Raw genomic sequence first — 16175 nt, forward strand, 5'->3', positions numbered from 1 at the left:
AGTTAAAAAACTTTTAGTAAAATTTTATAATTTATTTTAATACTTGTCATACTTTGAATTGATTAACAGAAAAATAAATGTTTTAAATTCTACAGAGCCGGACGAGTCCTAACATATATCAAATAAATATAATAAAAAAGAAAAAAATAAAATAAAAATAGTGTTACGGCCGTCTCGTCTCAGCTAGCGCTTGGCCTTTTAGAAGAGTGAAAGAACATATAGAGAGAGCGAAAGCTCTCTAATCAAATGGCTCAGACAAACTTACACGTGCAACCCATCACATTATTCACCACTCACCAATCATATATTCTGCACCGCACGTGCGTCCACCACTTTCTCTGTTTTCTCCCGTGTTCTTCCACGCGCTTGCCTTTACGCGCGTGATTTTTTACTGTTCCATATTAACGCCGAGGCACCCAAAAGGGGACCAATGGGGAGACCATAGCCCACTGCTTACCGTTCTCTTCTTTGGTTCCCCGGCGACGGAATTTTACTCAACCTCCGGCCTCTATTCCTTCATAATCTCGATTTCCTGCCTTCTACTTTTTCGATTTTCCTTCTTTCTATGAAGTTTTTGGTAAGATTATATGCTCAATTTTATGATTTTGATTCTTTTTGCTTGTGGTTTGATACTGTTCTGTGCTTTATTCTGTTCGTCGAAATATCCATTTTGTGTTTGTTTGAATTGCGATGCTTTTCAATCTTTTATCGGTTCAACTTGAATTGGGTTATCTTTTTTAGTCTGAATTTCTTCTTCTTACTTCGGTCTGTTGATTGGGTAACTATTGGATTTAGATTATTCTTTGATTCGCATGCATGGTCATTCTTTTCCTTTTGGATTGATTTTTTTTGTTTGTTTATTTTTTTTGGGAGCTTACTTTTTTTTTTGGTTGGTTTGGGAGCTTACTTAGTAACTGCTATTCGAGAATTTATTATTGAGGTTTAGGGTCTGGTACAATTTGGAGAGAGATGGTGCAAACTAAATTTGGTTAGTGGACCCTGGATATAGTTGCGTTAAGCTACATGTAATGAAGATAGGATAGTAATGGTGGGAAAATAGATTTGGTAAAATTCTACTAGAAGGAATTAACTGATCATAGAAGTGGGTCTCTCATAGGTGTTGTAAGGGCATTAATAGAAGTTTAGTTATGCTTGGAATTAATTTAGTAGAGCTTATAGTTACCAACAGGTTGTTGATTTGATGTGTTAGGAGCTACTTCCCCTTAAACAAGGTCTCGAACCAGGGGTTGCCTCTTGTAAAAGGCAAAAATAGTTGTTGGAAGAGTTTTACCCCTGTCTCGGACTAGGAGTCTTTACTGGCTCGAATCTTGATTCTGAATTTTAGACTGAACCATTTTTTTTATGGCTGTTTCAGGAACTCCTTATTTATTTTGTTTACCTATCATTTAACAAGTTGAGCACATAAGCAGACCATAGTGCTGGTTCATTTCTAGGATGATGGCTTTCAATTCAACCATGAGAATGGCAGTAATTTCATTCCTTCATTGGTTCTGTTATAGGTTACACAAATTGTGTCCTGGAAAGGGCAATTCAAAGCAAGAATAATGTGTCAGCAAATTTTCTTGTGGTTGATGATGCTTTCATGTCTCAGCCTGCAATCCGTAGGTTGTGAACCAAGTCTTTTGCACTACTCTAGGGAATTCTCTTCTATCATTACCTTGTATAGAGTTTATTTTCTGAAAAATTGGCTTTCAGAATATCTGATGATTAATTAAGTTGCTGGTCTTTCCATTGTTGTGTTTTTTTTTCTACTGAGCATGAATTATGTTTTATAACATATCATAATTTTGAGAAAGAAATAAAGATAAAGAACTTGATCAGCTGACCTAATTGGAGAAATCTGTCATGTGATGCATTTTTGGTAGGTAAGGTTTTTTTTTTTTTTTTTTATCCAAGCATGTAAAACTCTTTACCTTGATTCAGTGTACTCTGCACTGAACTAATTGTTGTTTTGAAATTTGGGGATTGATGACTGTCATATTAATATGAATTTTACCTTTAACTATAAGCTTAAGCTTTTAGTTTAATTGGTTTCATGACATGGTATCAGAGCCTCTTTGACCAAGTGATCAAGGGTTCGAATCCTGACAACCTCATTTGTTGATTAAATTGCAGGACATGGTAATAGGGGCCTGTGTTGTGCACGGTTCAAGCCCAGTGGGTATTCATGTGTGTGTGTGTGTCCGATATTAATATGAATTGGGCCTCTAACTATTAGCTTAAGCTTTTAGTTCAGATGGTTCCATGACAATGACTATGTAGTATTTGACTATAGATAAATGAGCCGAAGGGATTCAGACTGAGTTAATTTGAGATAATTTCTATTTTTGCAACAAGAGATCTTCTGTTGAATGCTCTTTCACTAAAATCCCTCTTGTTATGTTCCATGAGTTTCTTCTTCAATTACTTATGTATTTATAGATGCTTCTACTGTAAGATGCTGTTGAAAAGCCTTGAACTTGTATGTGCTAAAAGACGGTGGATTTTTTTATTTCTTCCCTTTGGTAGGATTATTTATATGTTCCTGTTGTTTCACCCTTCCATAGGCAACATATTGTTAATATTTAACAAGGGTGCTTTCAGGAGGAACTTGGTGAAATTTGCAGAACAGGAAGTTCATATCTGTTCAAAAAATAACCGGTAGCTATTCCTTGTTTTGATTTAAGGACAAAAATGGAGGCTCGATCTGCTTCATCCATGCAGAGATCAGGTGCAAAGCAGCTGAGTAACCTTGGTGTCTCTGGAGCACTGTCTTCATCTTTACCAGTCCGTCCAACTTCTCTAGTGGAGGCATACCCAAAGTTAACAGATTCTCAACAGGGTTCAATGGAGAGAGGGCCAATGAGACGGCCTTTTGTCCAAGCAAGTCAGTTGAGCTCAAACAGTGGGCTAGTTGGTCACCTATTTTCATCATCTGCAGGCTTTTCATCAGATCTTCAGTACTCATCCATTCGCCCCCAGGAGAAACATCCTTCACCTTCTCCTTTCCTTTCTCAATCAGCAACAAATGCATCGGTTTTGACATTGCCGCAAACATCACCATCAGAATTTCCTCAACCTACTGCATCGAGTCAGTATATCCAAGAAACCAATGCTTCATGGTGCCCTGAGTCACTTCCTGGTTTTCTTGATTTCCCTGTCAATGCCACTCCCCAAAATAATCAAGTAGAAAGCACTAGTTGTAGTGGTGTCTTAGCATCTGAGGAATTTATTAAAAGGAATGATTGGCATGAATGGGCAGACCAATTAGTTTCCGATGACGATGCTTTGACATCTAATTGGAATGAGCTTCAGGTTGATATCGGTGTTGCAGACCTGGAACCAAAGGTTGGGGTCTTCTCATATAATAGGGAAATTAGGTCATCTTTTTGTGTGCTTAATTCCTGCTCTGGTCTTGTTGCTTCAGATGGTCTACCAGGTGTCAGGACCATCTTCAAATATTCCAGCACCTCAGCAACAAGCTATTCAACAGCTTCCTGCTCCATCTGGAGAAATCCGTCCTGTTCTTACCCCCACCTCCTCAGCTAATAGTGGCTCATCTAAGCCACGCATGCGTTGGACTCCTGAGCTTCATGAAGCCTTTGTAGAAGCTGTTAATCACCTTGGTGGTAGTGAAAGTATGGAACTTTCCCAGCTTCTTTACATTGTTAACATAAATAAGTACAGTTTCTCTTATTGATATACCTTGTCCCGTTTGATGTGCAGGAGCTACTCCTAAAGGGGTTCTGAAGCTTATGAAGGTTGAAGGCTTGACTATCTATCATGTGAAAAGCCACCTACAGGTATGTTCATTTTATCTTTTTTTTTTTTTTACAAAGCTCATTGTTTGCAGTAACATCTCGTCATGTGTATTTTAGTGGCCTTAGATTATTATGCTTTCCTTCCTTAATCAGAAATTGGGCTTCTTGAATTTCAGAAATATAGGACAGCCAGATACAGACCAGACTCATCTGAAGGTACGTAACATTTAATTGCAAATATTTTGCATTGCTCCTGTAGTTTGTTTCAGTTGCTGTTGTCTGCCAACTTTCAATATTGTCAGACCCATGTGTGTCCCCCCCCCCCCCCCCCCCCCCCCCCCCCCCCCCCTCCCTCTCCCCCAAAGGCTTGTTAACATTTAGTGAAGTGGGTCCTTTGTGCTTCTCCTTTTCTTGTGTGTCATCTCTCATGGTCATAGCCTTAAGTTGTGCAATGCAAAACAAATTACTATGTCTGGACTCATGTGTATCAATTGCATGTCACCTGTTTAATTGGCGCCAGCATTCGTGTCTCAATTGAATCATCCATCCTGTCCACGAAAAATGTGAACATAATATCGGATATTATTTACTTGTATCCTTGTATGTGATCTAAGTTGGATGAATTGATACCATTGCTATTTGCTCTCTTGACTGTATCTTTTTCTAATTGTTAAGTATAACTGATTATTTCCGCATGCACTAGTGATCAAGCACATTAGGTTATCAGACACTGTTTTTTTTTTCTTTTCTTTCTTTTGCTTCATAAAATGAATGCTATCATTTGATTTTTTTTTATTATTGTAAATTAGGTGTTCTAAACTATATGGATCAGCATTACCAAAAAAAAAACTATATGGATCAGCCTTCACAGTACACTGTTGTAACAATTCTAAATTGCTTTAACGCATCAATGATTGCATAATTAGCTTGAAAAGTAGCATTCCCATCACTAACACCATTTATTTTGTGGTGGCATGCTGTCTTTCAATCTATCATTTGGAACTAAGATTTTATTGTTACTATCATTATTATTATTATTTTATTTGACTAAATTGTATCTTTGATTGTATAATTGCTGTGCTTGGGCCAAAAATCTTGCTTCTTTTTCTGTTTGAACCGATTTCCTTGGAGAAGTTTTTCTATTGAATAGATGTTCTCATTGACACAGTAAACTAGTAATGTTGAACACTTGCAATGATATATTTTCTCATAAAAGCAAGAATAAGTGAGTCTGTGCGTATTTGTACTGGAAAAAGATAATCAAGTGAATTGCAGAGAGTTTGGGTGAAGATTCACCATGATCTTTCTGCAAATTGCATTAATTAGATCTGAGTAATAAGGTCTTATTGTGAAACTGAAAAAGAAAGACGAGCGAAGAAAGAAATACAACAACAACAACAACAAAGCCTTAGTCCCGAAATGATTCGGGGTCGGCTAACATGAACCATCATATAAAACCGTGAAATCAAGTCGTGTCAGCAACACAAATTCTCTCCCTCCACTCCATCCTATCCACTACCATATTTTCCTCAATCCCCAATAAACTCATATCACTCTCGATCACCCTCCTCCAAGTTTGCTTAGGTCTTCCCCTACCCCTCACCACTACATCCCTTTGTCACTCTTCAGTCCTCCTAACCGGCGCATCAAGCGCTCTTCGTCTTACATGGCAAGATTTTGAACTGCCTCATTGCATGGTGTGCACTCAAGTTTAACAGTTTATGCTTATCCAACTAACTAGGATACATGCCTAACCCAAACCTAGTTTAATTTTCCCTGTTGTGGATTTTTTGCTGAAGTTGGATCACAAAATCATGCAATTTTCTTATGGGAATTTATCATTATGATCTTAACATCCAAAACTGTCTTTTTTCACAACAAAGTCTGATGCTGATTGTTTTTAGCTTTTATTTTACTTCTTTACTATCATAATGATCATATGCTTGCTTACAAAATTAATTGTTTGATGGGATGTTATTTACACTTGCAGCGTCTTCAGACAAAAGATTGACTCCTCTAGAAGAAATATCCTCTCTGGATTTGAAAACGTAAGCCAATATTTTACTTAGATTTTTATGTTTTTCAAAATGGTTGTTTTCTCATTTCTCATTTTGGAGGATTGAGCCTTGTCATAGGTTTTATAGACTATTAATATTATTGTTAGATACAAACATAGGATTTCTGACAACTAGAAATTGCTTACAGAAGGTCCCTGCATGATTGCTTTTTCTATGGGCATTGTGCTTAATTTGAGAGAGACTTGACAGTAACAGAACCAGTATTAGATGCATCATTTTGTTTCCTTTTTATTTGATTGAGTATCACTTATCAAGTATAGGAAAGTTGGTAGCCATATTGGGTTTGTGGGTTGAAAACTGACTATATTATCATAATTTCAAGGAAGAGGCCTCTTAACTATCAGTGAGTTATTTTATTTGTATTATTTAATATTTTGTGTTGCGAATAGGCTCTTATCATTTATAAATTATAGATTGGAGGTAATACATTTCATGGATTTAGCCGATCATTGATTGCCGAAAAGAGTTGATCATCTCAATGAGATAATTTTTCATAAAATAATTACAAACTCCACTGCAATATTAATATAACAGAAAGATTGAAATGTAATCATGTTAAGATTAGGAGCTAGAATTGTGTTTTGGTGGATGATTTTGAATAATTCATATTGTTTTATGAAAAAATGCTACTTGATAAAAAAGGCTTTTTGAGTTATATTATTCTTCCTTTTCTTTTTTAATTATCCTCCTGAAACCAGCTCTTTCATTTTCGTAAAACAGGGGTATTGAGATAACTGAAGCTCTGCGATTACAAATGGAAGTTCAGAAGCGGCTGCACGAACAGCTTGAGGTACTAATTTCTTCCTCAAATGAAGCACCCTGTTTAAATATAATCATTGCGTTTGAATTCACACCTTGAGAATGATGTCTGAAAACTTGTCTGGCAGCCTTAGCTTTGTTAGTTGCTGCAAACAACGCCTAGAGTGAATTTTAATCATTTTGAATATAATACTCTGCACAATAGGCAATAGGGACTGGGATTGTCTTCTACATGGTCAGCCCTGGTGTAAGAGGGGTATGTCTGTGGTTTCGAACTCTGATTCCTATGTTTCTTCTATAAACCATTTAAAGACACAACATCACAACCAATTCAAGGAAAAGGAATAAAAACCCTTTGTTTGGAACAAATTCTTGCAAGAAAAGAATTGAATTTCCTTAGTAGAATTCATTTCAATTCATTTACCAAATCATTTCATATGTTTGGAAAATGTTGTTAATATACAAGAACTCATAAAGGAATTGAATTCTCTCTTACTTTTCTTTCCAAACATTGATTTTGATAAAAAATGAATTGAATTGAAATGCATTCCTTCTAAATTAAGGGTTCCAAAGACACTCTAAATGAAATGGGGGACAATGGAATTATTTTTCTGAAGTGGAGTTCAAGGTGTGTGGAAATCACTTGTGTAATTTCTTTTGGTATCAATACATGTCTGGAATTTTATTTTGTCAGACCTTGTTTAGTCTGGGTGTTGTGAGTTATGAGTGGAACTTTGTTAGGATTGTGGGTCGTGTGCAAATAAGTGGCGTAAGATTTCCACATATATAGATAATATCGTGTTTATGTACATTACAAAATGCAACTCTTCACAAAGATTTTTTTGGAGTGCATTGGAGTGTTGGGTTTATTTTTCTGGAGTCCTTGAAATTATTTTTGTATTATAGCATCGGCCTAATTTCGTTATACAGTATAAAAATCTTTCAATTTGTAGTGTTTTCTTTTATTATATAATGATGCATTTGTATATAAGTTTTAAAATTATAAAGATGTATTTGTAATTATATATATATATATATATATATATATTAATTAAATGCAAGTTACATAATAGGAAAGAAAAAGAGTCTTTTCTTTCCCCACTTTGGCTAAGAGTTTTGATAATAAGTTGCCTCTTAAAACACACAAATATTTTGAGAAACAAGTTTCTGATTTTTTATCTTACAGAAACGTCACCTGAAACATAAAGTTTATGTTTTCGAGAGTTTTAGAAAATCGAAATGTTTCAGAAACATGGAAACTCATCAAAATCAAGGTTTCGTGCAACATTGTAGTTAATTGGTTATTATAGCCATACTGATGCAAGACTCTTCTATGTGGTGTGATGGTGTCTAATTAAAATTGTCTTCTGGCCCACCTTGTTTGCAGAGTTAAAATAGATATGTTATTGACTGATAATCTTAGAAATCCAACAATTTTATCAAAAACCGGTACTTGTCTTGATAACTTGAAATACAGAGAGAATCACAATTTGCATCAATGAAATTAATCTCAATAACATATTAAATTCACTGAGATTGTTACTGCAGATTCAACGAAATTTACAGTTACGAATAGAAGAACAAGGGAAGTACCTCCAAAAGATGTTCGAGACGCAATACAAATCGGGGGGTGACATGCTGAAGGCATCCTCGTCTGCTTTGGAGAACCCCTCTGCTCTTTCGTCTGATGTAATGAAAGATTCCCCCACTACAAATGGAAACACGGACCCAGACTTTGCTAAGTCTACATTGGAAGAGAGGCAACAGGAGGATCCGAATGAGAAGCAAAGTGCAACTCATCGAATTGAAGCTTCTCAGAATCCTGAGCTAGATTGTGATAGCGAGTCGAGTCCACAATCTGCTAAACGAGCAAGAACAGAGTAAACCCTCAGCATTTTACTGACAAGGTGAGACTGATTCAAGCAAGATTATCAATCTTGAGTAGGACAAGACCTAGATAACTTATATATAGAGCTTCAAGACTTTGAGATGATCCAGCATCTGTTGTTATGATGTCTTAATTTACTTGCAATTGGCCACAGCACTTTTATCTAGTGTATCAATTAGGAGGATAAGAAAGTTTTGAGGATGGTTGCCTGCAACCTGGTGTTCAGTGTCGTTATATGAATGAAGTGAGAACAGAAGTGCATTTAGAATTGTTGTTGCAGGACCATTTTATTATTACACTGAATAAATTGCACTTCCTCGCAAAATCAGCGTCTCAGCATTGCCTACAGTTGGCACATTTTGTTAGTTCGAATTTTTTTCCGCCTAAGTATTGATCGGCAAGCATATAAAACTGAAGCTGGCATAACGGTTCCTGCCATTTTTACTTAACTAGTGAAGTTGCAGAAGCAGCAGTACAAGGAAAGCTCAAGTTTGGTGATGCAGCCATGAAATGTAGAATGCATCCTGGCTGTTGCTTAAGGCCACAAATGTAGGAAGCCAAACGTGAGCCTTTTTACAGGAGAACGCCAGGATGGCGTCAAGGGAACGTCGCGACCCTATCTGAGCAAGTGCTTAGTGCAACGCTTTATAGAACAATGAAATGTTTCCATACGACTGTGTCAGCAGCTTGAATACAAAATAAACTTGTTCATTGATGTGTTGAAAGCTAATACAGCATTTTCTCAGAATCATGATTGGTTTTAGCCAATTTAGAAGTCTGCAATATGTACTTAACTCTATAACAAAACATACTCGAGAGATTTTATATATTAAAGAAAGTTCCATAAAAAAATTTCCAAAAATTAAAGGATTTATTTATTTTATTAAAAGTGCAACAGACTTGATGTTGAGGTATCGTAAGAGATGAGCAAGTATTTAGGTGAAGGGAAGAGAAAAGAAGAATACATAAATTGTTGGCAGGTTGCCATTGTATAATATATTATAATATAATGTTCCTAAGTTTAGTAATGACCCCTATCTCACAAACTAAAAACTTCAGCAAACGACACTTCACACAGAGAAGCTCCGTATGAAAATGAAAGAAAAACAGAGAAATGCCCAATATAGAAGAAAATGAAGAAAATGAGTTAAACAATGTTGATTAAAACGGGAAATTTGGTGTTCTTTCATCTCTGCTGCTGTTCAAGAAAATCTCAATCCTCAGCTAGCCGGGATCATGGCTATCAAAGAAGCTTTAAGTTGGATTAAGAAGCATCGCCCTAGTGAGATAATTCAAATTCAGCCAGATTATCTCGTCATAGTCAAGACAATTCAAATGGTTTAGAATAACCTTTGTATTTAGTTGACATTATTTCTGATTGTATTCATTTATTACGAGATTTAGAGTTGTGCTTTATCTCCTTTATTAAGCGTTCAGCGAATTCGGCTACCCATGCTCTAGCAAAAGTGGTCAATTTTATGTCTGTTCAAGGTGAATGGACATGTCCACCACCATTTCTTAGTAATATTCTTTTATCTGATTTAAGTTAATAAAACTTAGCATTATTTTAAAAAAATAAAATTTAGTAATGACCTGTTCTTGCTGAGGATCCATACATCTGAGATATTTCTTAACTAGCCAAATCCAAGGAGGCTTAAGATTTTGAACATTAACACTAATACTATATATCACGTATTTTCCGATTTGGTCATAAATTAGGGGTTTTTTCTGTACAAACTATGATTCTTAAATCTTAAACTTCAGAGTTAATATGGTTATCATTTTAATCAACACTTTATTAATATTAAGATAACAGTCTTATTCTTTGAGTCTCACAGTTTTAAAATGCGTCTATATACATTAGCAACAAACCTCACCAATGTATACTCTAGCTATCTCTTGGGGCTAAGTTTTCTATTCCCGCGTCACCCACTCTAGATTGGATCATAATGATCCGTGCAGAGTGGGTGATGTTAGGATAGAAAGCTTGAACAAGGCATGGTCATAAGAGGTGACGATAGGGGCAAAAATGAATTAAATCTCACATCGAAAATGTAGAGAGTGTTTGAAACTTATCCGTAAGGTGAATCTTTAATACTGACACTTATATAGATGCGTTTTTAAAGCTGTGAGGCCTAATAGATTAGATTTAAACCAAAACGAATAATATCTACGTATTACATTTTTGCGAAATGACTTTTTATTTATTTGATTATTTGGGAAATAATTTTGATAGTATATATATTGGAAATGATTTGATATATGAGGTACCTGACAAATACAAGAAACCTGAAACTGTATATAGTTAGTTAGGTAAGTAGTGAGATAGAGGTTAGTATGAGGTTCTCAAAGACTGCCTTTGAGTTAAAGTTAGCCATTGTTTCCCTCCCATACTTAACGTTTTCTTGACTCAAAGTCTGAAACCAACCTACGACTTCTCAACTCACCGTTTGGTACACATTTTTAGCTACAAACTCCATTTTCACCTTTTACTCCCTTCTTCAATATTCCTCCTCACTCCCTTTTTAAACTATCCTCTTCTCTTCTCTCATCATCTTTCATTCCTTCTTTTGCTTCACTGCACCATGACCGGCCTCGCCACGGGTTCCTCCCATCCTTTGCAGGATTATGATGAGGTAATGAAAAAAAGTTGTACAATTATCACATTTTTACTCATTAATCAGTCTAATGGACCGGGATCATAACAGAATTTATTAACTGGACTATCTTGTTGTTGTAGAAGTACCGGCCTCCGAGTAGGCAATCAGCGGTATCAAAAACAATATGCAGAGTTTGTGGAGATGAAATTGGAGTTAAGGAAGATGGACAAGTGTTTGTGGCTTGTCATGTTTGTTCCTTTCCTGTTTGTAGGCCTTGTTATGACTATGAAAGAAGTGATGGAAACCAGTCTTGTCCTCAGTGTAACACTCGCTATAAGCGTCATAAAGGTTTAACAATTTATTTTTCATATGTCTATCTATCTTCTTTTTTCTTCTATTTATGTTTGCTTTGTGTTAATCTTCATACATATATATGTATATATACTTGCAGGTTGTCCTAAAGTTGCAGGTGATGATGATGATGATGATTTTGAAGGAGATGATATTGATGATGACTTCCAGATTAAGCAGCATCGTGATGACCCTGATCACAAAATTGCCTTTAATAATTCGGTAATTAATAAAATTAACAAAAAGTTACTTGCTTGATTTGAATGTCTGTTGAAGGAATAAGAAGATCTCTTGAGTCTAAAAATGGTGAGTTTTGCAGGAAAATGGAGATTCAATTCATAGGCAATTGCATACTGGTGGTCCTGCATTCTCTTCTACAGGAAGCAGTAAGAAAGAACATTCTTTATAAACTATTGAACTCTAATTTCAGGATTCTTCAATACCAAATCTGAATTCCTTCCATTTGGTATCTATGCTCAGTTGCAGGCAAGGATATCGAGCTCGGTGAGAGAGACATGTACAGCAATGAGGAATGGAAAGAAAGGGTAGAGAAGTGGAAAGCTAGGCAAGAGAAAAGAGGTTTAGTGAACAAAGATGGAGAAGGAAATGATCAAGGAGAAGAAGATGAGTTCCTGTAAGTACATATTTTTGCCTTCAATGGTGTTTCTATTCGGTTGACACTTGAAATATAAGCAGGGGCGGATTGACAGGGGTCAGGAGGGTCCATGGACCCTCTGACTTCGGGGAGAAATAAAGAAAAATTAAAATTATATCTTTGTCGCTAAATAGATAATTACCGTCGGTAAAACATCGCTGACGGAATTTGCGACGAAATTATCCGTCTTGATGCTAAGTAAACAAAAAAATCTGTATTTTTTAACAAATTTTCGTTCATTGGTCTCTGGATATTTGGTTATGGCTCCGCCACTGAATATAAAAACATATTACACTTCCTGTGCAGTATGGCAGAAGCTAGGCAACCACTGTGGAGAAAAATCCCAATTGCCTCCAGCAAAATCAGCCCATACCGGATTGTCATTGTCATAAGACTTGTTGTTCTGGCCTTCTTTCTTCGTTTTCGAATCTTAACTCCAGCTTATGATGCTTACCCTTTATGGTTAATCTCAGTAATCTGTGAGATATGGTTTGCATTTTCCTGGATTCTTGATCAGTTCCCTAAATGGTGCCCAATTGAAAGAGAAACTTACCTTGATCGCCTTTCGTTGAGGTTTGAGCGAGAGGGAGAGCCTAACCGGTTAGCTCCTGTTGATTTCTTTGTCAGTACAGTGGACCCTCTCAAGGAACCTCCAATAGTAACTGCAAATACAGTGCTTTCAATCTTGTCTGTTGATTATCCTGTCAATAAGGTCAGTTGTTATGTCTCGGATGATGGTGCTTCGATGCTTCTGTTCGATACATTAGCAGAAACTGCTGAGTTTGCTAGGAGATGGGTTCCATTCTGTAAGAAGCATAATATTGAACCAAGAGCCCCAGAATTCTATTTCAATGAGAAGATTGACTACTTGAAAGATAAAATTCATCCTAACTTTGTTAAGGAGCGAAGAGCTATGAAAGTATGCATTCAAATTCGATCCTTTTTAACATTGTTCTTCTTTTCATGATCAACCAGACTAACCATTTGCTGAATGTTTCTTAATTCAGAGAGAGTATGAAGAATTCAAGGTGAAGATCAACTCGTTGGTCGCAAAGGCTCTGAAGAAACCCGAGGAAGGATGGGTGATGCAGGATGGTAGTCCCTGGCCTGGCAACAATACAAGAGATCATCCTGGAATGATTCAGGTATGTTGCACGCGTTTCCACATTTCGTGTCTGTTTTCGTTTTAGTTTTGTGTCTATTTCCGTTTCCGTTTCTGTGCAACATAGAGTGTTAGAACTTATCATAACTTACATGGTCAAGGTACATAATAGTCAGTTAAGTTGGTATGACAAACAGAAGATCATATCTTTTACTCCGAACTCTCAAAATAAAAAATTCTGTTACACTAAAAGCTCACACATATGCATGTCCCAAAGAGGAAGCTCCAAAACTTTCAATGCTGATATAGACATAAAAGTAAAATCTTTTTGTGTAGGATTCAAGATTAGATGTACAACTTCTCTCAATTAAGTAAACAAACCGAATAGGATTCTAAAAAAAAAACTCAACATAAACTGATAGCTGATGCTTGATCTTCAGGTGTATCTTGGAAGTGAGGGTGCACTTGATGTGGAAGGTAAGGAGCTTCCCCGGCTTGTGTACGTTTCTCGTGAGAAGCGTCCTGGATATGATCACCACAAGAAAGCCGGTGCCATGAATGCTCTTGTAAGTAGCTCTTGGTGAACTTGTAATCTGGAAATGCCATTGGAATTTCATTGCTCATGCTCTATAATTAAAATATTGTGATTCAATTTTCAATTGCAGATTCGAGTTTCTGCAGTGCTCACCAATGCACCTTTTATGTTGAATTTGGATTGTGACCATTACCTCAACAACAGCAAATCTGCAAGAGAAGCCATGTGCTTTTTAATGGATCCCCAGCTTGGAAAGAAGGTCTGCTATGTCCAGTTTCCTCAGAGATTCGATGGTATCGATAGACATGACAGATATGCCAACCGAAATACCGTGTTCTTTGATGTAAGTTTTCTACTGATAAAACATTGCTTCCATTTCTACATTTTAGTCCAACAAACTCCTGACTTTTACCTGTAATTTCACTTGGTTTCAGATTAACATGAAAGGTCTAGATGGGATTCAAGGGCCAGTATATGTTGGTACAGGATGTGTCTTCAATAGGCAGGCCTTATATGGCTACGATCCTCCCGTGTCCGAGAAGCGGCCTAAGATGACATGTGATTGCTGGCCTTCATGGTGCTTCTGCTGCTGCAGTGGTTCAAGGAAGTCGAAATCGAAGAAGAAAGGGCAAAGAAGTCTGCTTGGTGGACTACTCCCTAGCAAGAAGAAGAAAATGATGGGTAAGAACTACATGAGAAAAGGGTCAGGATCAGTTTTTGAACTTGAAGAGATTGAAGAAGGGCTTGAAGGGTACGAAGAATTGGAGAAATCATCACTTATGTCACAGAAAAATTTCGAGAAACGATTCGGACAATCACCAACTTTTATTACCTCTACTCTAATGGAAGAAGGTGGCCTCCCTGAAGGAATTAATCCTTCAACTCTCATCAAAGAAGCCATTCATGTTATTAGTGTTGGTTATGAAGAAAAAACTGAATGGGGCAAAGAGGTAACTTTAGAAAGACTAGTACCTTTATGTTTCGGGTCATGTTTCTGTAATATTTAATCTGTTTTCATTTGCAGGTTGGATGGATATATGGTTCAATTACAGAAGATATCTTGACAGGATTCAAGATGCATTGTAGAGGATGGAGATCAATCTATTGTTCACCAAAGAGAGCAGCTTTTAAAGGATCAGCTCCCATTAATCTATCAGATCGGTTGCACCAAGTTCTTCGATGGGCTCTTGGATCTGTAGAAATTTTCCTGAGTCGCCATTGCCCGTTATGGTATGGATATGGAGGAAAGCTGAAATGGCTTGAAAGACTTGCCTATGTGAACACTGTTGTTTACCCTTTCACTTCCATTCCTTTGCTTGCTTACTGTACTATTCCTGCTGTATGCCTCCTCACAGGAAAATTCATCATCCCTACAGTAAGTAATCCTGAACAAAAATCATTTCTTTAGTCCATTTATGTGTACAAAACTTTCAGAACGAACTTCTAAAATGAACTTTTGGGATCAATTTAGTCGTTCAACTTAACATTTTTCATCAAATTAGTCCAAAATGACAGGCAGTTTTTAACAAGAAGTTATGTTTTTTCTACAGCTGACCAACCTTGCTAGTATATGGTTTATGGCCCTTTTCCTGTCCATCATAGCAACAAGTATACTAGAGCTGAGATGGAGTGGAGTGAGCATAGAAGATTTATGGAGAAACGAGCAGTTCTGGGTTATCGGTGGTGTATCAGCACATCTATTTGCTGTGTTTCAAGGCCTGCTAAAGGTTCTAGCTGGAGTTGAAACAAGTTTCACAGTGACATCAAAAGCAGCAGACGACGCGGAATTCGGGGAACTTTACATGTTCAAATGGACAACTCTTTTAATCCCACCAACAACTCTAATAATCCTGAATATGGTAGGAGTTGTGGCTGGAGTTTCTGGTGCAATCAACAATGGATATGGTTCTTGGGGGCCGCTATTCGGAAAGCTATTTTTCGCATTTTGGGTCATTGTTCATCTCTACCCTTTTCTGAAAGGTCTAATGGGAAGGCAAAACAGGACTCCTACTATTGTAGTACTTTGGTCTATACTTCTTGCATCAATATTTTCACTTGTTTGGGTTAGAATTGATCCTTTCTTGCCTAAGCAAACTGGTCCCGTTCTTAAGCAATGTGGAGTGGAATGTTAGTCAGTCAATGTTCAAGCTTCTGAGGTTGTTTCTTGTATTGTTCTTTGCTCCGTCGAGTTCATCGGGGTATAGTTGATGATTAGAAGTAGAGATTTTGTTGTTAATTTGTGAGGAAGGTGTTATTCAAATTTGTTTTTGGGAGTTGATTATAAGGAATAGAAAGAAATATGGTCTTGATAATGATGTTTTTCTTCTACTCCAACTTAAATTGTTGTAAAATATTCTTTTGCAAAAACAATAAGATAGGAAGTTTATTTTCAAAATGGCAAGGTGAGGCTGCTCTTTCAGCTAATGTTTGACTGGTCTAAACAGCA

General features: G+C 36.7%; 2 protein-coding genes across 4 annotated transcripts; both read left to right on the forward strand.

Annotated features, from left to right (window-relative positions):
• The first annotated feature begins 292 nt into the window (after nt 1-292).
• LOC136229100 (protein PHOSPHATE STARVATION RESPONSE 1-like) lies at nt 293-9237 on the forward strand. Of its 3 annotated transcripts, none has more exons than XM_066017671.1 (8): nt 293-577; nt 2568-3348; nt 3428-3638; nt 3727-3803; nt 3938-3977; nt 5752-5809; nt 6560-6629; nt 8147-9237. In XM_066017671.1, exons 2-8 carry the CDS (start codon nt 2695-2697, stop codon nt 8480-8482), a joined length of 1446 nt encoding a protein of 481 aa, XP_065873743.1. In that variant the 5' UTR covers nt 293-577; nt 2568-2694; the 3' UTR covers nt 8483-9237. The 3 variants fall into 3 exon arrangements, with proteins under 3 accessions (XP_065873743.1, XP_065873742.1, XP_065873741.1); XM_066017670.1 differs by having other exon boundaries at nt 2605-3348; XM_066017669.1 differs by having other exon boundaries at nt 295-577; nt 2688-3348.
• A 1727-nt stretch (nt 9238-10964) lies between these two features.
• On the forward strand, nt 10965-15965 carry LOC136229543 (cellulose synthase A catalytic subunit 4 [UDP-forming]). The gene is made up of 12 exons (XM_066018402.1): nt 10965-11122; nt 11227-11434; nt 11538-11659; nt 11757-11823; nt 11918-12071; nt 12399-13011; nt 13100-13237; nt 13635-13760; nt 13860-14072; nt 14164-14679; nt 14754-15104; nt 15280-15965. The coding sequence occupies exons 1-12, from the start codon at nt 11072-11074 to the stop codon at nt 15859-15861; spliced, it is 3141 nt and encodes a 1046-aa protein (XP_065874474.1). The 5' UTR covers nt 10965-11071; the 3' UTR covers nt 15862-15965.
• The last annotated feature ends 210 nt before the right edge of the window (nt 15966-16175 follow it).

Source organism: Euphorbia lathyris, chromosome 5, assembly GCF_963576675.1.
Source record: "Euphorbia lathyris chromosome 5, ddEupLath1.1, whole genome shotgun sequence".
Classification (NCBI taxonomy): Eukaryota; Viridiplantae; Streptophyta; class Magnoliopsida; order Malpighiales; family Euphorbiaceae; genus Euphorbia; species Euphorbia lathyris.

What these genes read in the sequence shown, in the direction of transcription:
- LOC136229100 (XM_066017671.1), top strand. Translation starts at nt 2,695, where the DNA reads ATGGAGGCTCGATCTGCTTCATCCATGCAGAGATCAGGTGCAAAGCAG. An exon ending in TTGCAGACCTGGAACCAAAG is followed by an intron (nt 3,349 to 3,427) that starts GTTGGGGTCTTC and finishes TTGTTGCTTCAG; the next exon opens with ATGGTCTACCAGGTGTCAGG. An exon ending in CAGACCAGACTCATCTGAAG is followed by an intron (nt 3,978 to 5,751) that starts GTACGTAACATT and finishes TTACACTTGCAG; the next exon opens with CGTCTTCAGACAAAAGATTG.
- LOC136229543 (XM_066018402.1), top strand. Translation starts at nt 11,072, where the DNA reads ATGACCGGCCTCGCCACGGGTTCCTCCCATCCTTTGCAGGATTATGAT. An exon ending in CTTTGCAGGATTATGATGAG is followed by an intron (nt 11,123 to 11,226) that starts GTAATGAAAAAA and finishes TTGTTGTTGTAG; the next exon opens with AAGTACCGGCCTCCGAGTAG. An exon ending in TCGCTATAAGCGTCATAAAG is followed by an intron (nt 11,435 to 11,537) that starts GTTTAACAATTT and finishes ATATACTTGCAG; the next exon opens with GTTGTCCTAAAGTTGCAGGT.